The 21,584-nt window shown below is 43.2% G+C and overlaps 3 protein-coding genes across 4 annotated transcripts in view; 2 read left to right on the top strand and 1 right to left on the bottom strand.

The window, feature by feature from the left end:
* Nucleotides 1-232: 232 nt before the first annotated feature.
* On the bottom strand, nt 233-8,565 carry mmp23ba (matrix metallopeptidase 23ba). Its single transcript, XM_070969026.1, has 8 exons — nt 8,291-8,565; nt 4,464-4,600; nt 3,464-3,603; nt 2,830-2,997; nt 2,527-2,691; nt 1,831-1,941; nt 680-806; nt 233-597 (listed from the first exon to the last, which is right to left on the bottom strand). Exons 1-8 carry the CDS (start codon nt 8,423-8,425, stop codon nt 423-425), a joined length of 1,158 nt encoding a protein of 385 aa, XP_070825127.1. The 5' UTR covers nt 8,426-8,565; the 3' UTR covers nt 233-422.
* A 1,635-nt stretch (nt 8,566-10,200) lies between these two features.
* Nucleotides 10,201-14,748, top strand: ubiad1 (UbiA prenyltransferase domain containing 1). Its single transcript, XM_070969425.1, has 3 exons — nt 10,201-10,386; nt 11,848-12,467; nt 13,785-14,748. The coding sequence occupies exons 2-3, from the start codon at nt 11,906-11,908 to the stop codon at nt 14,270-14,272; spliced, it is 1,050 nt and encodes a 349-aa protein (XP_070825526.1). The 5' UTR covers nt 10,201-10,386; nt 11,848-11,905; the 3' UTR covers nt 14,273-14,748.
* Nucleotides 14,749-16,283: 1,535 nt separating this feature from the next.
* mib2 (MIB E3 ubiquitin protein ligase 2) overlaps nt 16,284-21,584 on the top strand; it is a 46,842-nt gene continuing 41,541 nt past the window's right edge. Inside the window, exon 1 of one of the 2 annotated variants that reach the window (XM_070969423.1) lies at nt 16,284-16,450. The gene's annotated coding sequence lies outside the window, so the exon portion shown is untranslated. Of the gene's footprint in view, nt 16,451-20,479; nt 21,149-21,584 lie in introns of those variants that run through there. The other variant, XM_070969422.1, reaches the window with a different exon arrangement.

Genomic DNA, 21,584 nt, shown 5'->3' with positions numbered 1-21,584 from the left:
CCATTTTGCTGGGGACACCCAAAGAACCCTTGAGTGGCCGTGGACCCCTTTACTGCCTTAGCAATAAGAGCTTTGAAGAACTCCAGACCTGATGAATCCAGAGTAGACTTCATCCCAAACGGCCGATGGGGGCTGCAAGGATCTTTCATCACCAAATAAAATGTAAACCGCAACATCTGTCATGAACAGCTTTCACAGTCAGGTAGTATTTTCACTAGAATTGTACTTGTCACGGAACATTTATTATTTGCACATATTAAAACGCCTTAACACAACGACAATCAACAAGAGACATTGTATGTGGAAGATACAGGAAAGACAGTATTAAAAAAATATGTGCCCGAGTGAGTGAGGTCTCCTTGTGACCGTGTTTGTGAATGCGTCCTGTTCAGTGTGCAGAGGAGCTGGCGCCGGCGCGGCCTTCAGAAGCGCACGCGGACTCTCCACGAGTAATTTGTGAGAACTTTGTCTTTTTTCTTCACAATGCAGGTGTATGTGCCTTCGTTGATGGCGTTGGCCACTATGGTGATGTGGTCATCTTTCAAGGAGATGTAGTTTGGGTGAGAGAACTCCAGCAGCTCCCCGTCTTTGTACCAGCTGAAACCAAAGTCAGACATTAGACGGCGCTCAGCGAAATCATACTCATACTCATCGCTGCCGTGAAGTGGGAGATACTCACTATACTTTGCCTTTCTTTGATGCTATTTTTTTCCCGCAGCGAAAAGTCAGCTTCTTGCCCTCGACAACTAGCTTGTGTTTGGTCCTCGGGGGTGCCGGGGTGGGAGCCACAGTGGGGAAAGGGAATTCTGAAGAGGATTGAGGAGGGGAGATGCTTAAACTGATGCTCCAAAATAAGACGTGCAAAGACGCATCTTTAATAATCTTACAGTGATCCTCATCATACAACAATAATCTGACAGCAGTCTGCTAAAAAAAAAGAGATAATCCTATGCGTCAGTGTATTTCATAGTCTTTCCCTCACAAACACCTCGCAGAAACACTGATTAGTGTCAGAGGTTTTCATATAAACCTCATCATGTCTCACTCTTAATTTGCTTTTCACAACCCCTGACCTGCCGGCGTCTTATCAACATAACATCTCCCATCTGGCTTCTGACAAACACAACAGGCCGCCTTGTGATCAACTCAAAGTCTGCTTAAAACGCAGTCGCTCTCGTTAATGCCGCAAAAATCCAAATTGACCTTGTGTGTCTCTAACCCTCAAGCCACAGTCTGAAATTCCAGCGGTTTGGAGTCACTCAGGAATTTTCCACAGCCGTACAACGTCTCCCAATCAACAATGAGGAACAGATTACTGCGAGCCAGGAATCGTATCCTCTTGCCTCTCTCCACACTGTCCCTTGTTGCTGACAAAAATCTCAGAAAGCCGCAACAATCTATGGGCTGTGATGGTTAAGAGGAGCCATTTCCTGTTGTGCAACAGGAGACCTCAGCACCAGTGCGTCCCAAAATAAGCCTAAAGAGGCTTAGGCTGTCAGATTGCTGATGTGTTATCAGTATTCGGTGTAGAGAAGCCAACAGTCCTCAGGTACCTGCTCTGTTCTGTCAGTGTTCTGGGCTAAAACACACACTGCCTCCCTGGGGACTCTGGTGTTCTCCAGATCTAAACACAAACTCCTCCACTGGCAAGTGTAATCTCCCTTCAAATCCTATTCCTGAAAACCCCCATCGCAGCCCTGCATGGCTGGACCTGTTGGCTCCCGTTGCTCCATTGGCAAACGGTTCACAGCGGCTCCTTCCGCAGCTCAATTGAGAGAAAACCTTTTTTTCCCTCCCAGACTGCTGCTGCTTTCTGCTGCTGCATCTTACCGGAACAGAAATCACAGCTGGAGGGGCAGTGCTTCTGCATCAGCTTGCGCTTGCTGTCGCAATAACCTTTCCGAGCCCAGGCCGGGCAGATAAATAACCGGTCCAAACATCCTGGAGGAGAGGGGGAAGAGGAGTGAGTAGGAGGAGGAGAAGGATCAGACAACAGCTCTCAGTCAGCAGCAAAAGAATTTGGATCCCTGATCTGCTTTTCGGTCCAATGAAAATGACTCACCATAATACACACTAATGATGACTCATGAGTAGTTTATACAATATTCATTAATGCCACGTTGGCTTTCAGTGGCAGACAAACACTGTGGTCTACGTTCTGGTAGACTGTGACCAAAAACGGGTCATAGGTTTTGCACTACTGCTTCTTAACAAGTGCATCTCGACGTCATTCTTTGATTATCAGGATCAGACCACAAAATCAGCTGTCAGTTGTCCTCCACTATGACAGACAACTCATACTGGACTTTCCGTTTACTTGAGGATGTTTTCCATTTATTCAAGAAGCTTCAGCGGTTCATCTTTTGGGTGAATTGCAAAATATCTTCAAGACCAAATAAGTCAATTTATTTATTTGCTACTTCTACACACCCCCTGTCCTGGATGACTGTCAGACTGACTGTGGATTTAGACCACTCCGTTTGTGCGCTGGTACGAGAGTAATGAACAGAAGGATTGTGAATGTACCGTAGAGACGGTGCAAACCCCACACCTCATCCTGTGTGATTAGCTTCCGCCCTGTCAGAGTTGCATTCAGGTGCATTATAGCTTTTGGGTCCATGGAGTGCATGAGTCCCAGGACGTGGCCAATTTCATGAGTCGCCACATGGACAAGATCCGTCAGCCAAACCCCTGCAACGCAGAAACTGTTGATTATTTTCTCTTTCGGTTGCTGTGCACCCTACAAGCTGTCCAGTTCAGCGTCTGCTGCATCCATTATGTTATGGGTTAAATATTAGTAGTTTTAACAAACATGATAAAGACACATGCCTTTCTTCCAGCTAAAGCGCATGTTTCCCAGAATCCAGTATTCATGGTCGTCAAAGTGGATTTCGCCAGTTGGCGGGAAGAATGCATGAGCCAATTCTCCTGTGATGCCGTCGAAACAATGGTGCAAGTACGACTGCAGACAGTCCGTGTGGTTGACGGGGTAGAAACCTGCCAAAAGAGAAAGACACATACCTCAGAGGCGAGGAGGGAAACCCTCACTCCATTATTTCTGCACCGTGTAGACTACAGCAGGGGATGATGAATTACAAAAGACAGAGCTTTTTCTTCAGCCTTCACTCTGCAGGATGACAATCATTCCTCTCACTGTCAACTGGGAATTTATGCAGGACCCTGGAGTTTGCACCCAGAGGGACAGATAAAGTATAATTTAGACTGCTTCACCATGGCCTGACATGTATGGAAGTTGTTAAGCATGTATTTTTTTCATTTAGAATTATGAATCATGCTGAATATAAGCTTGGTAATATAGTTGCGGTAACGTGATTTAATGAGTTTGGAGGCAAGCACATTTCAGTGATGACAGCACAGAGAGAAAAACGGTAACGACGGAGCAGAAGTCTGGAGCCCGGAGCCAAGGAACATCTGTTGGGGATTGATAGAGCAGAGTACCCACCGATCTTAATGTCTGCTTCTTGGTCAGCTGGCACCTCTCTGAAGCTGAACGGCGAGACGTCGCTCCACATGCCAAAAGCCTTGGCAATGCCACGACGCGTGTCGCTGGCATTTATCAAGTTTGTAGGGTAGGAGAGCAACCTGCTCAGACACAACAGCATTATGTACAGTAGTTAATACTGGTTTCTACACACATTCCTCTACAGAGGAGGAATCTGCCAAAACACAATGGCTACTGTTCAAACAGACCAGAATTCCCACACGCACTGCAAGTACAACTCCATTACTGAGACAGGATGTGCTTTCATATCTGGGCTACAGTTAGACTGATTTGGGTACTTTTTTTTTTTTATAAGACTTAGATATTGATCAGTTGGTAGAGATGAAGATATAATTTTCCTAATTGAGTAACAACTGAAATTTGGATCATTATCTGCTTTCTGTCCACTTAAGGTTTGTTGGATCAACAAAAGCCACTGACTGAACCTCTTTAGTTCAATCCAGTGTTATGAAGGACTTTATGGGATTGTTTTTTTTTTTTTTTAGAGCTTAAAGTCTCACTGGATCTTCTCCAAACAGTTAATACAGCACAATCCAAATTTGTTGTAGCCAAGCAACTGCAGTGTGGTTGCAAAGGTCCACCGTATACTACTTTATTTTCCTCTCTGACAAATGCAAGCAGTGCAGAGCACTTTTATTGGTCCGACAACCTTCAGTGGACATCTTGACAGACATGAGATGACAAGATACTGGCAGGCTTTGCAAGTTGGAGTAAATGATTCCATCAAGGTGCAGCTAACCCACACCAACAACAGTCTGATTTCAAGATCTTCAACTTGGCCTACTTCAACTGAAAAATACCTGTGCTTGTGTTTTCCTGCCAAAAGCAACATCAGTCGAACTCTCTCTGGTGTTTTGTCAAAGGATTTGTTTTCCTTCTCCCATTTCTACGACTGTCCTGTGCTGCTATGTTGACTACAGGTAGAACTGCAAATGAATACTTGTATGTTAGCTTGAACTTGTCCCATTTGAGCTGCTCCGGGGTGAGAGTGTAGCGCTTGTTCCTGGAGAGGTGCAGCACGTGTGTCCGGGCCTCTTTGCGCATCCCGATGAGCAACACAGTGGTGTAAGCTTCTTCCTTGGACAAAGAAAAACCTTTAATTAATCACCTCGACCTGAAGTGAAGTTAGGAGCTGAACCTTGAACTATCTGAAGCTACTATCAGATTCTAATCTAAAGACGATCAGCATGGATTGGGCTTCCAAAAGAGATGCATATTAAAGGCCCCTGGAAAGAGTCTAGCTTGTGAAGCTGCAGGCATTTATCTCCACTTGTTGTCTTTACAGCTACAAATGCACTCACTGCTGTTACTTGCGGTGTCTTGCATCTGAATGTTACGCATTCGATTTTCATGCAAGGGCATTCCATCTCATGGAAACAGGAAGTGGTCAGCAGTAAAAGTGCTTTCCAAACATAAAGCATGATCCTTTTCACAGATAGCCTGTGTCTGATGTCTCTTTGGGGATGCGCAACAGCCACTCCAAGTGATCACACCTGGATTCTGTGCTATTTTTACAGCTTTGAAAGGCTGTCTATGGGCGCTTTGCATTTTAGTGCTTTCATAAATATTCTGTTACTGAAGTTAAGTTGTGGTTTGCTTTGGCTGCGATATTTAGTGATCGCACCAGTTGATAAAATCTATAACTTTTTATGGAGATGTGCTTCAGTAATAAATCCACTTTCCAACACTTGAAGTCACTTGGGCCGTGCTTCTGACCCAAGAAGTCCATTCTGTGCTTGAGAGCAGAAAGGCCTCCTGTCCTAACTGATAATTTAAGGAAGATTTAAGGAGACATACATTGAAATGGAAAAACTGCTGAAGCTACAAGCAGCTGTCCATGAATCATGAATCCTCATTTCTTTACAAAGAAGAGCCACTTTACCTGTCTTAACCTTAACTATGTGCTTGGAGACTGACAAGTACATATATCGTACATCAGGAGTCAGATGTGCGAGGATGAAGCGAGCCTGCCAACAACATGCAGGTTGCGGTGACGAGCGTGAAGGCCTCAATGTGCTACAAACCAAGTTCTTGTCAGACTGTCTAACAGCGCTGGAAACGTCCTTTTGGAATCTGAAGTTCTTCCGAAGCAGACAATCCAACAGGTGTGGAGGTGTGAGAGTGTCTTCTGTCAAAATTCAAACTTCTCTCTCAAGCTCTCTTATTTTCAGCATTTTCACTGCTATTTGTGTTACCTTTTGTTGGTACAACCATGCACAGCACAACAAATACCTTCCAGGAGACTGTCCAAACGTGCGCCGTTCTCCATTTGTACGACTCATTGCGTGGAGACTACAAAGACAGGTGAAAGGCAGAGTCCTCAGAGAGAGATCGTGAAGCAGTGGGATGCAGCCAAGAGGAGGCTATGGGTTTCAGTATGCTTCACAAAGTGCCTGACAACTCATCCAAAAGCATCTTCTCCACCTTTTTTGAACAGAGGGGCTGCGGGGGCTGCGTCTGTCAAGTTTTACAACTTACCAAAACAGAAAATCGGACAAGCATGTCCAGTTTACGCAGCTATCACGCCTCTGCAGCCAGGTGTACGATGTTGTGAAAGCAGGCAGGGTTTAAACTTCTGTATCAAGCTTTTTTTTTTTCCAGCCATTTTTTCCGTCTTCACACAACTACCACCATCACCCGTGCCGTGAACAACTGGGCGCAACAGCTGAGTTTGCACTGTTATTCCCATTTGAGCTGATTTTTTATTAAATCTTTGCTTTTTTGGTGTGAATTTGATTATTTGACATCTCCAAGACACACAAACATGATTCAAATATAGGCTTAGCAAGGAAAATCACTCTAGAACCCATCTCCCATCATTCTCTTACTAGGGAAAAATACTGAAGGTGGAGAGCAAATATCAAAGCCACTCCCTTCACTTTGTATTCTACACCCTATCCTCTAGTTCCTGTTTCTGCTTCACCCAGTCAAGACAAATAGATCCAGCACTTCCTTCATTTCCTTACCAAAATAGTGAAACAGAGGCGGGCAGTCTGTCTTGAATGAACTTGATGACGTCTCTTGCTCTGATGTTAAATATAATGTTTCTGTATTGCATTATATGCACCGGTCATTGTTTTATACAACAGTTGCATTCCTGACCTGAGCTGACACACTGCAGCCTTGCATTCAGTGATTTATGAGGTGTTTAATGTAGTAAGGCCAGCGTGGTTCTTTCCCTGTCGTGTCATGTTATAGTTACTGCAAATCTAGCCGCACACTCTGGCACAAATAAAGATGAACCATAAACCGTGACGGCCGAAACCAGCGCTCTAGACTAAACCTTGAAGCCAGTGGTGAGCACTGACTCGGAGGGCAAAACATCTGAGGACAAATCCCAGAAGATCCCAGTCTGAGAGTCTGGAAGAGTTTAAACTCAGTCTCGTAGACTGCTAAAACAGGGATTATGATTTTCATCCTTAGTTTCAAAAGATTCAACACTGGCTATTTTCTGCACATAATTCAAAACACACACTGTCAGCATCCATCTTTACTTGACAAACTGAGGATGAGAATCAGGCAAAACATTTTGAATATAGTCATAGATAGTCATCATTGATTGAAAAAAGTGTTAATATGATAGAGAAATGTAGAAATACTTTGTGTATTTTGTTTTGCATATTTTGCGACATCTCAATTTTGAATCATACAAATACTGCATTATCTTCAGTGCACATGAAACACATAGAAAAGGCTGTTTGACGGCATTGTGACCTAACTTTAGTCACTAACTGACACATTTATACTCCAACGGGTCTTCTGCTCATGCTGTCATTCATTGGTAGCCTCAGTTATGTAATCCTCAACAGCAGTCTCCATGATTGACACATAATGAGAGTGTGTGGCAAAGGAAATGACATAGAGCTATCCCTCAGGCTCTGTATCACAGTGGGTGGGTGGCAGTGATAGAAGTTGTGTGGGGGAACACATTTATCCAATTCACTGGAGATGACTGTACAGGGATCCATTCCATGGCCTAACCTCATTACTGCACTCCTCTGACTTCTCCACCTTAACCGAGCATTAATTGAATCTAATGCATATTGCCATGGGTACGCTATAACTGAGTGATTTCATCTGATGATGTCCAACTAATGATACGTTTTAAGAAACCGGAGAAATGATTGAATTTGCATGGACAGTGACTCCCTATTAAAAGTCTGTCAGAGCTGGGAACTTCTGCATAATTACAGTGAAAATAATGAGAAAGATACTCAGGCTACTTGGACCCTCATACCAGTCGTTCTCTGCTGAAAACCATGCTTTATTTGAAAAAGGTTAGAATTCAATTTTATGGTACCGACTCTTAAGTGTGAACAGCTTGTAAAACACACGATGAGGCAGGTTATTAATCTTGATGTTCTTGTGGTGAATTCGGGGTATAAAGGACCCACCAAGTGTCGATTCATTTTAATGTAATGTAAACCTGGATGACAGTAAGTAGGAACTGAACCATTTACTTACAAAAATTACTGTTTCAAATAAGTGCTGCCGCGTCAAATACAATACTGTATATGCCGAATTGAAAAGTGGTATTTGCTAAGTAAAAATCACTTCTAGCCATAACATTGCTTGTATATAGATTCGTAGAAAAGTAGTGTAAAGGTTCAATCACTGAATTATGTATGAAGTTTGGTGTTGTGCCTTTTTGAAGCGCTTAAGGCAACAACTTACTTATACAACTCAATAACTGCAAACCAGACAATATGTTGGACTTGCAGAATTGCACTGACAGCTCCTACATGTCATAAAGTGGTCAGAGCATACCTCTAACCTCCAGGAGGGAAACGCTGAGGTTTGTTGCATCCCTGCGAACAGAAGACTGAGCAGCGCAGCAGCCGCCAGAGGAGCGAAGCCCCAGTCGCCCCTGCGTAAACTTCTGGGAGTCTGACAGCACACCATGGCTGCGATATCACACCTCCAGGAAAAACAAACAAACAAACAAATAATCCCTCAGCGAAGACTACATGGGTTTACCATCTATGCCCGCGCACACCACTTCTTGGCCATTGCACGTTTCGGTAATGTGATACAAGGGGCTTGGGTAGCTTCTGGAGCTGTGTGCGGCAGCGCAGTCCTGCCTGCGGACCGAGCAATGAAAGCAGTGCAGACTGCATCGGCTCTGCTCGGCTCTCTTCCGCACAGTGCGCCTGCCAGAGGACTGGTTTCATATTACTGTAGATGGGGCAGGGGGTCAGCGTCGAGACAATCTAATGAAAACCAAACGCGCTCTGTCCATCAAGCCACTTGTTGCAACCACTAGAGCTCAGTCAAAGCAGAATCAGATGGTTTATTTTGAACATGATTTTCTGAGGTTTATGTAATGCTACTGGAAAAAGAGCAGTTCAGTGTTCTCCTCATCCCACTGTGGCATACACACTTTCCGGGCAGGGTAAAATTTATTCTGTGATCCACCTTGTCAACTCCAAACAAAATCCAGTTTAGCTGGTGATCAAATAAAATATTGCAGGTTTTCAGCAGAGTGGATGTGTGTTCCTTTGCAATTTCTCCTAAAGAATTATATTTCTTATCGTTTGGAATTTTATTAAGTTTCAAAAGCTTCATGTTGTGTCTCCTCCTACTGGTACTTGCAAACATTTCTGTCCAGTGAGGACAGTGTGACATGAACTGTGCAGGGGCCAGAGAGAGCATCGGCCCTGCAGATATCTTACAACTGCATGGCAAAGTTGAGTTAGTTTGCAGTATTGCCTGTTGTCGAGGGGCTGAATGGGTGGGTTTTAGTCTTGATGTGCTTTTGCACCTATGACACATGAGCCCTTGTGCATGCCACTGCCTTCTGTATGGTTAGTCTTGGCCCATGGAGTAAAGTGCACATGGGCCGCAACTGGAATGTGGATCCTGCAGATGGTGGGGTGAAAAATGTTCTCTGTGTGATTTTGGGCCTGAAACTGAATCAAATGTTAGATATCTGGGAGGAAAGTAGAACAATGACCAGTGGCTGAGAAGACATGTTCATTATGTGTAGGTGGTCAGAGAAAGGTTCAGTTTCGGGACTTCAGGCATGTTCCATGTGTTTAAATTCACCAACATGCCCCCAATTACAGAATATATAAAAATGAGTTTTTGTCATCACATTCTTAGCAGTATTCACTCTTTTGCCCCACCACGATAATAATCCAATAGATAGTGCAAATGGTTAACTAGCATCATCCGTTGTCCTATAGTAAGACCCTGACATGAACATGTTTCAGTGTAAACATTGTTAATTGATTACAATCTGTAAACTTTTGCTGCTCTTAGGTAAAAATTTGCTTCAGAAAAATCAAAAACCAACACAGATGTTATTCATAATAGTGATGGCTGCATATCATTATGTTAGTTTCAGGGTTCTGGTATTTTGTATACTGACAAATTTAATAGGACACTTAGAGTCCACTTTAATGTCTGAATTTAATAACACCTGTGCTTTTCCTACAAGTCAAAATGTCTGCTGTGAAAAGGACTTATCAACCTTAGTAGAAATAAAACAGGTGTTTTGCGTGTAGGCTGTAGCTGTAGCTGATCGGCATCTATTTTTGTCTACACAGAAGACAGAATTAATTATTTGAAAAACACTTAACACTTTTTGTATCGTGCAAAAGTGTTTGTGGGAACAAAAAATACTATCCGGAACCATTGTATCAGTCGCAGTTTCTTCAACCTCCGTGTGATGTTGCACTCTCAGAGGAGGAAATGGCGCCTGTCCGGTGTGAAGGGGTTTACAGCTGCCAACCAGTTAAATACTTTCCAAGTTGACACGTAGACGACCCTACTGCCTCTCACCATATCGGGCTCAGCGGGACAGAAATATGTTTTTGAGTGGAGAGAAACCCTGCATATGTCGGTTGGTGAAGACGTAACAGGTAAGAGCTGCTGTCAGACATTTCCTCCTGTCTGTCCCTGTACGGAGACCGTTAGCTCAGTGGCTAGCCAGTTAGCTTTAATCCCATAATCCAGTAGTTACCCTGAGGTCCTTCCCGGCTGCGGTGCCCTTATCTAGGTGGCAAGTGCGTTGGTTTCTAGCGATAGTAACGATACTCTGTGCGGCTTTTGAGTGTGGGTGGTATTCAGCATAATGGCGCGTGTATTGGTAAGTGGAACAGTTACCCACCGTGAGCCACAGCTTTGAGACCACCTACTTTACCTTGAATCCAAAGTGTCTGGTGGGGTCGCTCCCGTAGCTTTACGTCACTCTGTCAGATACTTACGTCGATCGCATCTATACGGAACGGATCACCTCTGACCCGCGGGCCTGTATTGATGTGCTGCAACAAAAGTACCGTTATTCACCATGCAACTACTGCTCGTGCTTAAAAGTAAGTGTACTTCATGAAATATTTTAAACTAATGCTACAGATGATGAATTTTTCCATTGGCGTTTAATCCATTATTTTCTCCTTTTATCCATTATTTATTTAGTCTATAAGATGTCAGAACGTGATGAAAAACGTCTGTCAGTGTTTCTGAAAGGCCAGGATGACGGCCTCAAATGTCTTATCTCGTCACAACAACTCAAAGATATTTAGTTGATATTTACTGTCATAGATGAGTAAAGACACCAGAAAATATCCACATTTAACCTAGAAGGACTTGGGCCAGGCTACATTTTTAACTCCAGCGTTCACTGTTTACGCTGCTGGAAGTTTGCAGCGAAAGATGTTGCCTCTATCAGTTACGTCCCAAAGGAACGCACTGTACCATTGGACACCAGGGAAGCAGCTCACAAAGAAAGTTAAAAACGTCTCTCTTCACTTTAGCCTTTACCTCCTGATACAAGCCTGACAGTTTTGTGCTCATGTACTGCTATGCTCCATGTTGTATTATGCAGTATTTGAACTAATTTTTAACTATTACTTTTTTTTCCCTGTTCAATCCTTAGTCTCTATTATGCAAAAAAAAAAGCTAATAATCAAGTAACTGAAAATTAAGATTAAGTCTATGATCTGTGTACATCTGCAAGGAAGGCAATATTAAACTGCCAGTTAGGGCTGAGTGTCTTTAAACATTTTAATATAACATTATCTGCTATGATGCCTAAGCTTCTGTATGCCAAAACAATACTTTCTTCATACCTTAGTATTATATAAACATGATGTAACCCATTTTTATTTCACAAAGTAGGCCAAACTCCTCACTGCATCTGTGTTGATTCAAGAATGATACCTACAATGCAACAGGCACATTTCGATTAGTCCTCAAAGTATTACGTTTGCTACTGAGCCCTATTTTATGTTGGGGGAACGGTATAGTATGTATCAAGGCTGTGGTGTGTCACACACTGTCTGCTGTTTTGTAATTTAGCTGATATGTCTTTACTGCCACAGGAACACCAGGCTCTGACGTGTTGGAACATTGCTGGTACTGTAGAAGCCTACCTGAGGAATGGCCGCAGAGCACAAACAGAGCAGGGCGGAAACATTTGTGCTGGCTGGATCAAATGGTCAGAATGGCCAGCAGAGGGAGACTGGTATGAGTGCCTTGGCCAGTCACTCTCCAGGCACTAACCACATGTCAAGTATGGCCCGCGTTTCCTCACATGTGAGGCATAAGTGTGCGGCCTACGTGCTAGCGCTGAGACCATGGAGCTTCAGTGCCTCGCTCACGCCGGTGGCCCTCGGCAGCGCCTTGGCGTACAAACTGGATGGCTCTGTGGACTTGGTCATCCTGATGGTGTGCGCAGTGGCCGTCCTCGTGGTCCACGGGGCAGGCAACCTTGTGAACACTTACTATGACTTCTCCAAAGGGATTGACCACAAGAAGAGTGATGACAGGACTCTCGTGGATGAAATCTTGGCTCCGCAGGATGTTGTTATGTTTGGAGCATTGTTATATTCTTTGGGGTGCTTGTGTGCCACTTTGCTCTACTTCCTGTCTACACTTAGACTGGAGCACCTAGCCCTTATTTACTTCGGGGGACTCTCAAGCTCTTTTTTATACACTGGAGGTGAGTGAGATATTAACTTGAATCTCTTGGATTGCTGCCTTAGACACACACACACACACACACACACACACACACACACACACACACACACACACACACACACACACACACACACACACGCGCGCCAGCTAAAGTTCGGTGTCGTAAAAGCATGAACTTGTGTTTGATGCCAGGAAAGAAGACACAGTACATTCATATTTACCATCGTGGTCACTCCATCGTCTGTTTTTCCCCACACACAGCATGTGACTACTGCAGCTGAATGTTCAGTTCACCAAAAACACAAAATGGCTCACTCACCACTTGTGGTATGTAGTCAGACAGATACTTTGGGTTTTATGTGTCAAGGTTGTGAGATTATGAAACCTCTTCTTCCACCCTAAAAAACACTGCACTGACTTTCACATTTGCTGCTCAAAGCACTCAGAAGTGAAATGTGAAACACCCAGAAGCAGTTTGTCTTCTATGGCAAATAGAGACAGATAATATAAAAACCTGCACACATAAAACAGAAGCTGCCTGCTAGATAGTATGTCAGAAAAAGTTGGCACACACTGCTGTCAGCATCAGCCCCGCTCACTGAGCTGCAGCTCGTTGGGACTTTGGTGAACAGGCCTTTTAAGGCAGCATGACACTGATGTGCCACATTCCTTCATAAAGTGAAGTGCATTTCTGAAAGGGGCTCATATGTCAATTCCTGCTCTGCAGGAACTGTCAAGTCTGAGATTGTGTTGAACAATTAATTGTAATATTATCTGAATAACCTACAAATCATATTCTCCACATGAAAGGGAACATGCTTGTTTGGTACAGATGCCAGTAAACATCATGTCATCATCATTTTTTTTCTCGGATGCAAAAATGACCACTAAAATCATGACTCCTATTTCAGAATATGTTGGTTTCTTAGTTGTAGTCTGAGAAGATAACCCTGACGAGTGTTTGACCCACACTGAGGACTACATGTTAGCATATGACAGACTCTGCAGCCTTTCCTTTTTAAAAAACCTCTGGTGCCTGCAAACTTTGTGGGAATGCAGTACTTGATTGCTGAAATACTCCTTTAATTGTTGACACACTGTCAGAACCCTAAGGACCACGTTCACAGTAATGAAGGTGACTTGAAGGTGAATTAGCAGCTCTTCTGAGTTTGCCTGTGAGTCTCATTTCAACACACGGTTTAAGCCAGTGAGTCTGAAACAGTGAAATCGAAACTGATACAGATACTGATACTGTACATCCAAGGAATTCATGGCACTTCGTTGACAAACACTAATTAAAAGGTTAAACGTGGCATCTCGTTACTCTTTTCCCCAGGCATCGGCCTCAAGTACGTGGCCCTGGGAGACGTGGTGATCCTCATCACCTTCGGCCCGCTGGCTGTCATGTTTGCACACGCGGTGCAGGTTGGCTACCTGTCCGTTCTGCCACTGGTCTACGCTGTCCCGCTGGCCCTCAACACAGAAGCCATCCTCCACAGCAACAACACCAGGGACATGGACTCCGACAAGCAAGCGGGCATTGTCACCCTGGCCATTCTCATTGGGCCCACGCTGTCCTATGTCCTCTACAACCTCCTGCTTTTCGTCCCCTACGTGCTCTTTTGCATCCTCGCCACCCGTTACACCATCAGCATGGCGCTGCCTCTGCTTACGCTGCCTATGGCCTTCCCCCTGGAGAAGCAGTTCCGCAGCCGATGCTACGCCAAGATCCCCCAGAAGACGGCCAAGCTTAACCTCCTCATGGGACTTTTCTACGTGTTCGGGATCATTCTGGCACCTCCTGGCAGCTTGCCGTTACTGTGATTAATTGGCTTTGACATGTCAAATGTTGTTGTTTTAATACAGACTAGTTTATGTACATCTTTGTATTTGTACAAAGCTAATTGAGGGCTTTCACTGGCTTTAATTTATTATCTAATTTATATGTTGAACAGAGGTTTAGTTTAGGTCCTCTGTGACACTGAAGGCAAAATCAGATGGATTTTTTTTGAGTATTAAGCCTGCTGTAATGTGTGGGGAAAAGTAAGAAGTGATGACATTTTGTAGAAGTAAGCAACATTTTATTATATGAGGAGATACAATAAACCTACAGTTGCCATATTTTTTCTTTACAACATAACGCTGATACCTAAAAACATCAATAAACTGTTGTTCTCTTTCTCACCGTCGTACCCTCTGTATGGTACATGCTGTTTTTTTTTCTTTTTATGATGTTTGTTCTGTTCTTGGGAGAGCCAAATAGTATTTAATTGGATTGTAATAAAACTCACAGATGCTGACGTCTCATATGTCTTCACTGATGTTCAATTTACTTCCGGTCTGAACAAATCTGACAATACAATATAACATACAAGGAGAGCAATTTGAGCTCGAATACTGGTTTGATGACAAATAAAGAGCATTCAAATCATTTTTCATTTACATGGTTAAAAAAATATCGACTGAAGTTTCACTTGAGAAAAAAAGCACATAAAGAGATGATGTCGCAGCTAAATGGTGATCAAACAGGTCAGATGGAATGAATGAGGGAAAGTTAAACATTACCCGTGACTTAGCTAACAAGCCGCTCCCACCTCCACCTGTACCCTTTCAACCAAATGATAACGCAGGAGACTTGAACGTGTTTTCCCAATGAAAGTCAGCCTCTGCATTTAAAACGTGTCGATTTACTAAACGCTCGGGATTTGTAGAGCAAGGTGCTGGTCAGCAGGGGGCGGTATTAGGCAAACATTAAGTTAACACAGAACCCTTAATGGCTGCTGTGTTGTGCGGGTCGTGAATATTACTCAACTGGAAGGTCTTTAAAAATCCAAATTTGTATCAACAATAATTCAAATTACACTGTACATTTGCGTTAATTTGATAAGAATTGTTCATTAGAAATTTTTATTTTTCATTTGTTTTTAGTTTTCACTGTCCTGTAACATACAGTTTTTAATTGTTTATATCATCTTGTGCAATCTCCTAGAAACTCTCTCAGAAGAAAGTTAATTTGAAACAAAAGAGTACAAAGCCATATCTGCAGACATTTCAGTGTGTGCTTTGGTGTAATTATGATTTAATATTATTCTCCTATTCATTGCCCTTTATTCATGTGCACAAACATTTGTCTTTTCACTATCGCTACAGTGTCTGAGTACTTTCAGACTCAACACTTTCACAAGGTTTCATAGAGAAGCTTCATTTTAATAATTACCTGGCTTCTCTCTGCATCTGTGTGTGCGCTCTGGTATCCACCCACAGCCCTGAGACATGTGGGGCGGAAGAGATGGGAACTGCCTCTCCCATCCTGTAAATATTGTTAATAGTTAATCAAAATTCTAATAAACGACAATATCAGCCTTTGTCTATGTTGCAACTAGTGTTATAATGAAGTACAGGCATGTCATTGTTTAATCGTGTGACTCCTTGGGGGTATGACTTTAAAGTGAATGTTAAAGTGTTACTGCAGTCATATTTAATATAGCTTAAAATGATGAGAAATGAGACAGTCAAGGACACATTTCAGGCCTGAGGCATGGGCGAGCTAAATGGCTGACAGCTGAAGGCCTCGTGGCCACCAGGGCTCGACAGAGACCTTAGCATTGTGAAATGTTTCCATGCTGTTGGTATTTCATTAAAAATGCATATTCAAAAAAAAAAAATCTACTTCCATTTACGTTGCAGCTGTTAATTGAATTGAATGTAAAGGTGGTGCTAAACACAAGGACGTCTGTCTGAGAAGATTTTTTTTTTCTGCGGCTGGTTACATGAAACCAAACGTAGCTGATCTCAGGATTTGTTATGTTTGTTACGAGAAGCACGTGAACGTAGCATTAGTAGTGACGTAACGCATGGGCGTGTTGTCATGGCTGTGTGCAGCAAAAGCTTTCAATATAGTAAATCCTTATTTGTCCTAAAACAAGCCATGTCAGCGTTGGTGGTGGACAGCGACATGGAATTATATTTTACCACAAAATAAACATTCTTGACAAAGGCCCGGTAAGTAGCTGCACCACGAAAGACGTTGTTTTTTTATACCAATAAAGGATGGCCAAACATGAGTTAGCTAGCTAGCGTCAACGTTGTACAAGCTAGTAGTACGCACAGTCCCACCATACTCTGATATCAAGCCACGCAGAATTCAGCTCACAATTTTGCCAAATTAACGTTACCCTGATTGTCCTTACATGTAATAGCATATTAGTGGTTAATGATATATTTGCATGTTATCCACCCAGGAGCGATTCACTGCTATAGAAATTAAATGTATCCAGTTAGCTTGCCTGTCAAAGATACTCCTAAATCAAAATATCGCTATGTTACGATGGGCGATAAGAAGCAGTTTGAGGCAATTCTGAACCTAAGCTGTTAAATGTAGACACTGACACTTTATCTGTAACAAAAGAACATGCTGCTTATTTTGTTTCCCGATTGAACCAACGAGTTTCGTTCACAATTCGTCAAAAGTCTGTCCTTGTATGTCGTTAGTGCCATTCACTGTAACTGGTGGCGTCGCTATGAAAGTCGACTGACAGTCACGTTAGCTGAGCTTTTACTCCTCGAGTAGCAAGTAAGCTAACTTCGGCTAGCTGACTAGTGGGGTGTCATGGTTGTTTTACTGTACCTGTCAGAAATGGTCAGTCTGTCCTTCACATTGTGTCGGATGGTAGGGGCAGTCGTTGTCACCTGACTTTATCTTAATTTTGGCAGTGTAAGAAGACTTAAACTGATTTCTTCAAGCGCTGTTAGACATATAATTGCCTGCAGTTGTTTCCTGGGTTTGGTGGAAATGTGCTGAACTAACATGTGGCAGGGCTGACAGTGTTCAGTATTGAGAGCTGGAGCTGTTAAACGAGACCTAACCCTTTGCACCTGTCATCTTTCTGGTCATTTGGTACCGATGAAACAGAGCCCAGCTGCAGCTGCCGCACACTGGAACTGCCACTGGCCATAGTCAGAATTGCTCTCAGCCACACCTACTCGGGAGCAAAATTTCTCTCATCTACTGCTTCTTTGTCTTGTTGCTCCCTCTTTGCTCTACACATCTAAATCACAGTAATCAGGCTTGACATGCATGCTGGCTTTCATCACAGAAATGACTAGTGGTTCAGAGAAACAGAGGTGATCAGTTGATTGCAATTGAGAAGAAATGGGGAAAATATTATATGGAAATTCTCAAGGTAAGACTTTCAAACGCTTGGGATAAGTTTTGGAGAGGGGTTACCGCTCTGTTTTTTAAAGGCTGCCTGTGTAAAATTAGCCTGAAGTTGTCTGGGGCCTGTTTGTGTCTGTTTGTTGTTTTAGTGCTTGGTGTCTGAATAGACCCATTCCCATACATTCTTGATCCGCATTTGTCTCTGGGCATGTTTCTTTATAGTAGACCTAAAGGCAAATAACTATGTAGTAGTTAAAAAAGTTCTCCAGCCTTCGTGTATCGGGCACATTTTTAAAGATTCCAATGTTGATATGTACACTGTAACTTTAGGTGGAAGTTAATGCGATTGTTTGTGCATTATAGTAACCTTTTGTTTGAGTAACACATGCAAACAGCACTTCTGAGTCACTTCTCAAACATGCAGTGTGTTCATTAAGCAAATAATTGGACTCAAATTTAAAAGAAAATAGGCTTTCCCGTCTGACAGACAGGCATGCTGTTCATATGTTGAGTGTGACACCAACTGTTACCACAGTACAGTATTCACAGTTACCAGTATGGTTAGCCGCAGGCCAACACCAGTGTTTTTTGATTGAGATCGCAGACACCAAAATTTGTGACAAATAACCACTAGTTTCAAATGTGATTCAGTCTTCCAGGAGAATGTAATTCCTTTTGGTGGAAAAGCCCCTTGAAGCATTTTCAAGGTCATACATTAGAAACACTGGTATGAAACAAAAAGAAAAATGTTTTGGAATCAGTTGAGATTAAAATATTAGTAGGCAAACAGTGACAGTTTTATTATACAATATGTAATCAGTGAAACTCCCTCATATCTATGACATCTGTAAAGGATGACACTGATGGGTCAGTACTGTGTTGTTAAATGATTTTGGCAATCCAAACTTTCACCTAAAGCCTTCATACTACCATACTACAGCCTTACAGACTTATTACTATTGACCAGTGAGCAGCTGGACTGAGCTTTGCTTAAGGTTGGGCAATGTGATGATACATATACCCCTAGATGTTAAAAATGTGTGGTGTTAATTTATACCGTGGGTCCTGTCCTGTTATAATCTTTGGAAGACACTGATGGAAATTAATGGGCAGGACTGCTGTATGGCAAAACAGCATTTACAGTATTCTTATATCAATGTGACATGAAGTACAGTGATATGTCTCATTCAGATTCTGCCAATAATAGACAGTCCCATTCTGTAATTTTGTCTATAATCCATTACCAAACTGAATTTTCCAGAAAAGGCACCATATCATGATATATATCAATAACACAACATAGAATAAAATTTATGCCGTGACAGAAGGTTTTATGTGTATCACCTGCCCCAAGCTTTGCTACTTGCCAGCGGACAGGAGATGAAGAACAGAGACTGTAATTTGTTTACTGTTTTCCTACCAGGATCTTCCCAGCTGGACTGTGGATTCAGACTAACAGCCCTCTGGCCACAGGCCAGTCCTGTAATAGTTACAAAGATGACAGTCTGATGTGCAAATGTATCATGCTGTCCTGAGAGAGTCCACACGTCTGAGTCATTCAGTTTGATATAGACTGAATAAACGTCATTGATCTCTGTGAGAATATTTGGTGCTCATGGCAGCAGTTTGTAAGAGGATAAGATCCATTATGTATACCTACAGTTGAAGCAGCAGGTCCAGATTGGGAAGCATGCTTTTCTTCTTCAAAGGTGAATAACTGTTTCCTTAAATGTAGTTCTCTGTTGGACAGATTAGTTTTGCATATACAGTAAATGAGGTAAAGGGTGCCATGCCATAATGGTGATTGTCAGGTGTGAATTCATAAAGTATAGGTGATATGTTCTTTAGTCTGAGCAGTAAGGTTGTCCAGCTCAAGTAGTAGAGAGGACAGAAATAAACTGAGTATGTGAGGATTCCTGTGTTTCCTGTTCCCTCTCGTCATTTGTAATATACTAGAGGTTGTGAATTATCTGCCAGAATGATTGGTTGATGATGATCTGTGTTTTTCCCAGGCTGAAACTGGCCCATATTTCAGCAGTCATCTCAGTCTAATGACTGCCATGTTCATGTGTGTATGTCACTGTCTACTGGGAGATGAGCCGTGTGAATGAATGCTTCCTTTGATATGATCTAGACCAACAGGGCTAATGGATGAACAGCAGCAGCTTTGTTTACAAGTTGGGAGCGTGTTGTAATGGACTACGTTATAGGCCTGTGTCTCAACCACTTCCTAAGCCCCCATTAATTCATTGGTTATTCATGTCATGGCAATACCAGCTGTACATTCATGCGTGTGAGCCAGCATCAACAGAAAGGCGTTTTGGCTGTTTTTTTGAACCATACTGTTGATGTCTCCCTCAGCTGTGGTTACATTGAAGAGTATTGTTCAAATTTTGAATTTGAATTGTGAAAGCATTGGGAACACACACACACACACACACACACACACACACACACACACACACACACACACACACACACACACACACACACACACACACACACACACCTCCCTCTTCCCTCCTTTCTGTGTGAGCCTGGAGGAGACTCTGGGCTGGTATTGCCCACTCACTAGCAGCAGTTACACAATCCAGTCTGCGACTGAAAATGAGGATCATGGCAGGTGCCCATTCATCAAAATCTCCTCCAACCCCACCCCTTTTTCCCCCTTGATCCCCTCCAACACACCCCACCAAAAAAAAAATAACAACACCCAGACCCTCCCCCTGAAACGTATTGCCCCTCCCCCCTCCCCTCTGTCCTGTTCTTGTCTGCTCATTGGCAGTAGAGCGAATAATGTCCCTGCAGGCTGTGAGAGAGGGCCGTACATCCTTATGTAGAGCTTGGTGCGCATGTGTTCGTACATATTGATCAGTAAACACAGTGTGTCAGCTTCACACGCGTCTTACTGACGCTCCTTCCCGGTGATGGAATACAGCATCAGAGGAGTCCTATGCGGAGCAAAGCTCATTGGCCTGTTTTTATGTGAGAGCGAGGGAACGTCAACCTGAATGCAGCGCTCGTCGCACAGTCGCTCTCCCTGGCCATCCTCCTCCCTCTCCTCTCTCCTCTCTTCTCCTCTCCTCCTCCACGGTGGTAATCCTTGCTGACACAACGCACAAAGGACTAAATGCTGGCTGCATCCTCCAGCAGCAGGGCTCTCTCTTCTGCCTCCTCCAGCTCTGATCCTCTACAGCCAGGCTGTTCGCTGTACAGCGAGACACTGTTTCTGTAAGACTGCTTGCAACTGTACATCACATCTCTGGAATACCGGCCTGGCTGCCCTCCTCCTCCGCCCCCTGTATATCCTCCTCCTCCTCGGCTGGTTCATTCAGGGAGCGCATCAGCACAGGGCTTCAGCCCTGAGGAGGCGTTTTTATAATCTCACTGGAAGCTGGTAGGGCCACTGGTAGCTTTTTTTTTTTTTTTTTTTTTTTTACCATTTGATGTGTTTATGTAGCAGGAGGTAGGAGCTGCTTCCTCTCCTTCTCTATTTTTGTCGGCCTCTCTATTCACCCTACTGCACATCACTATACCAACAGGTAAACCAGCTAAACGGGACATGATTTATTTATTTATCGAGTGATGCGGTGTCAGTCTTGGCTGTTTGGGTAATGCTAGCACGTCGTAAGACAGTGAAATCCATGTGATGATGCTGGTCATATTTGAAGGTAGAGCAGTATGTATTCTTCATGTCAGTTTGAATCTTTTGCAAGATTATTCATGCAGTGTCCTTCTTGTTTAAATGAAACATGGCTCCTTCTATTTTCATCAGACTGTCATAGTGGGCAAATGCGCTTATTTCACTCTTTACTTGCCAGTAAGGTGAAATGATCATGTGCAAAGACAACAAATGCAGTCAGTATGCATCCACGGCCACGCTCCTACAATTGTGCCACATGTCTTTGCTTTTTGCAGCGAAGCTAGTAGGCATGCTAAGCAGGCAGACAGGCAGGCAGGCATCTGGCTGGTTCTGCT

Source organism: Chaetodon trifascialis, chromosome 8, assembly GCF_039877785.1.
Source record: "Chaetodon trifascialis isolate fChaTrf1 chromosome 8, fChaTrf1.hap1, whole genome shotgun sequence".
NCBI lineage: Eukaryota > Metazoa > Chordata > Actinopteri > Chaetodontiformes > Chaetodontidae > Chaetodon > Chaetodon trifascialis.
This window is presented reverse-complemented; position numbering and strand designations above follow the sequence as displayed.

Excerpts from the sequence above, each read along its gene's own strand:
- mmp23ba (XM_070969026.1), bottom strand. The coding sequence starts at position 8,425 with ATGGTGTGCTGTCAGACTCCCAGAAGTTTACGCAGGGGCGACTGGGGC. Across the intron at positions 2,692-2,829 it reads GCGCTTTAGCTGGAAGAAAG|GGGTTTGGCTGACGGATCTT; the intron begins GCATGTGTCTTT and ends TCTGCGTTGCAG. Across the intron at positions 1,942-2,526 it reads GGGTTTGCACCGTCTCTACG|GATGTTTGGACCGGTTATTT; the intron begins GTACATTCACAA and ends CCTCTCCTCCAG.
- ubiad1 (XM_070969425.1), top strand. The coding sequence starts at position 11,906 with ATGGCCGCAGAGCACAAACAGAGCAGGGCGGAAACATTTGTGCTGGCT. Across the intron at positions 12,468-13,784 it reads CTCTTTTTTATACACTGGAG|GCATCGGCCTCAAGTACGTG; the intron begins GTGAGTGAGATA and ends TCTTTTCCCCAG.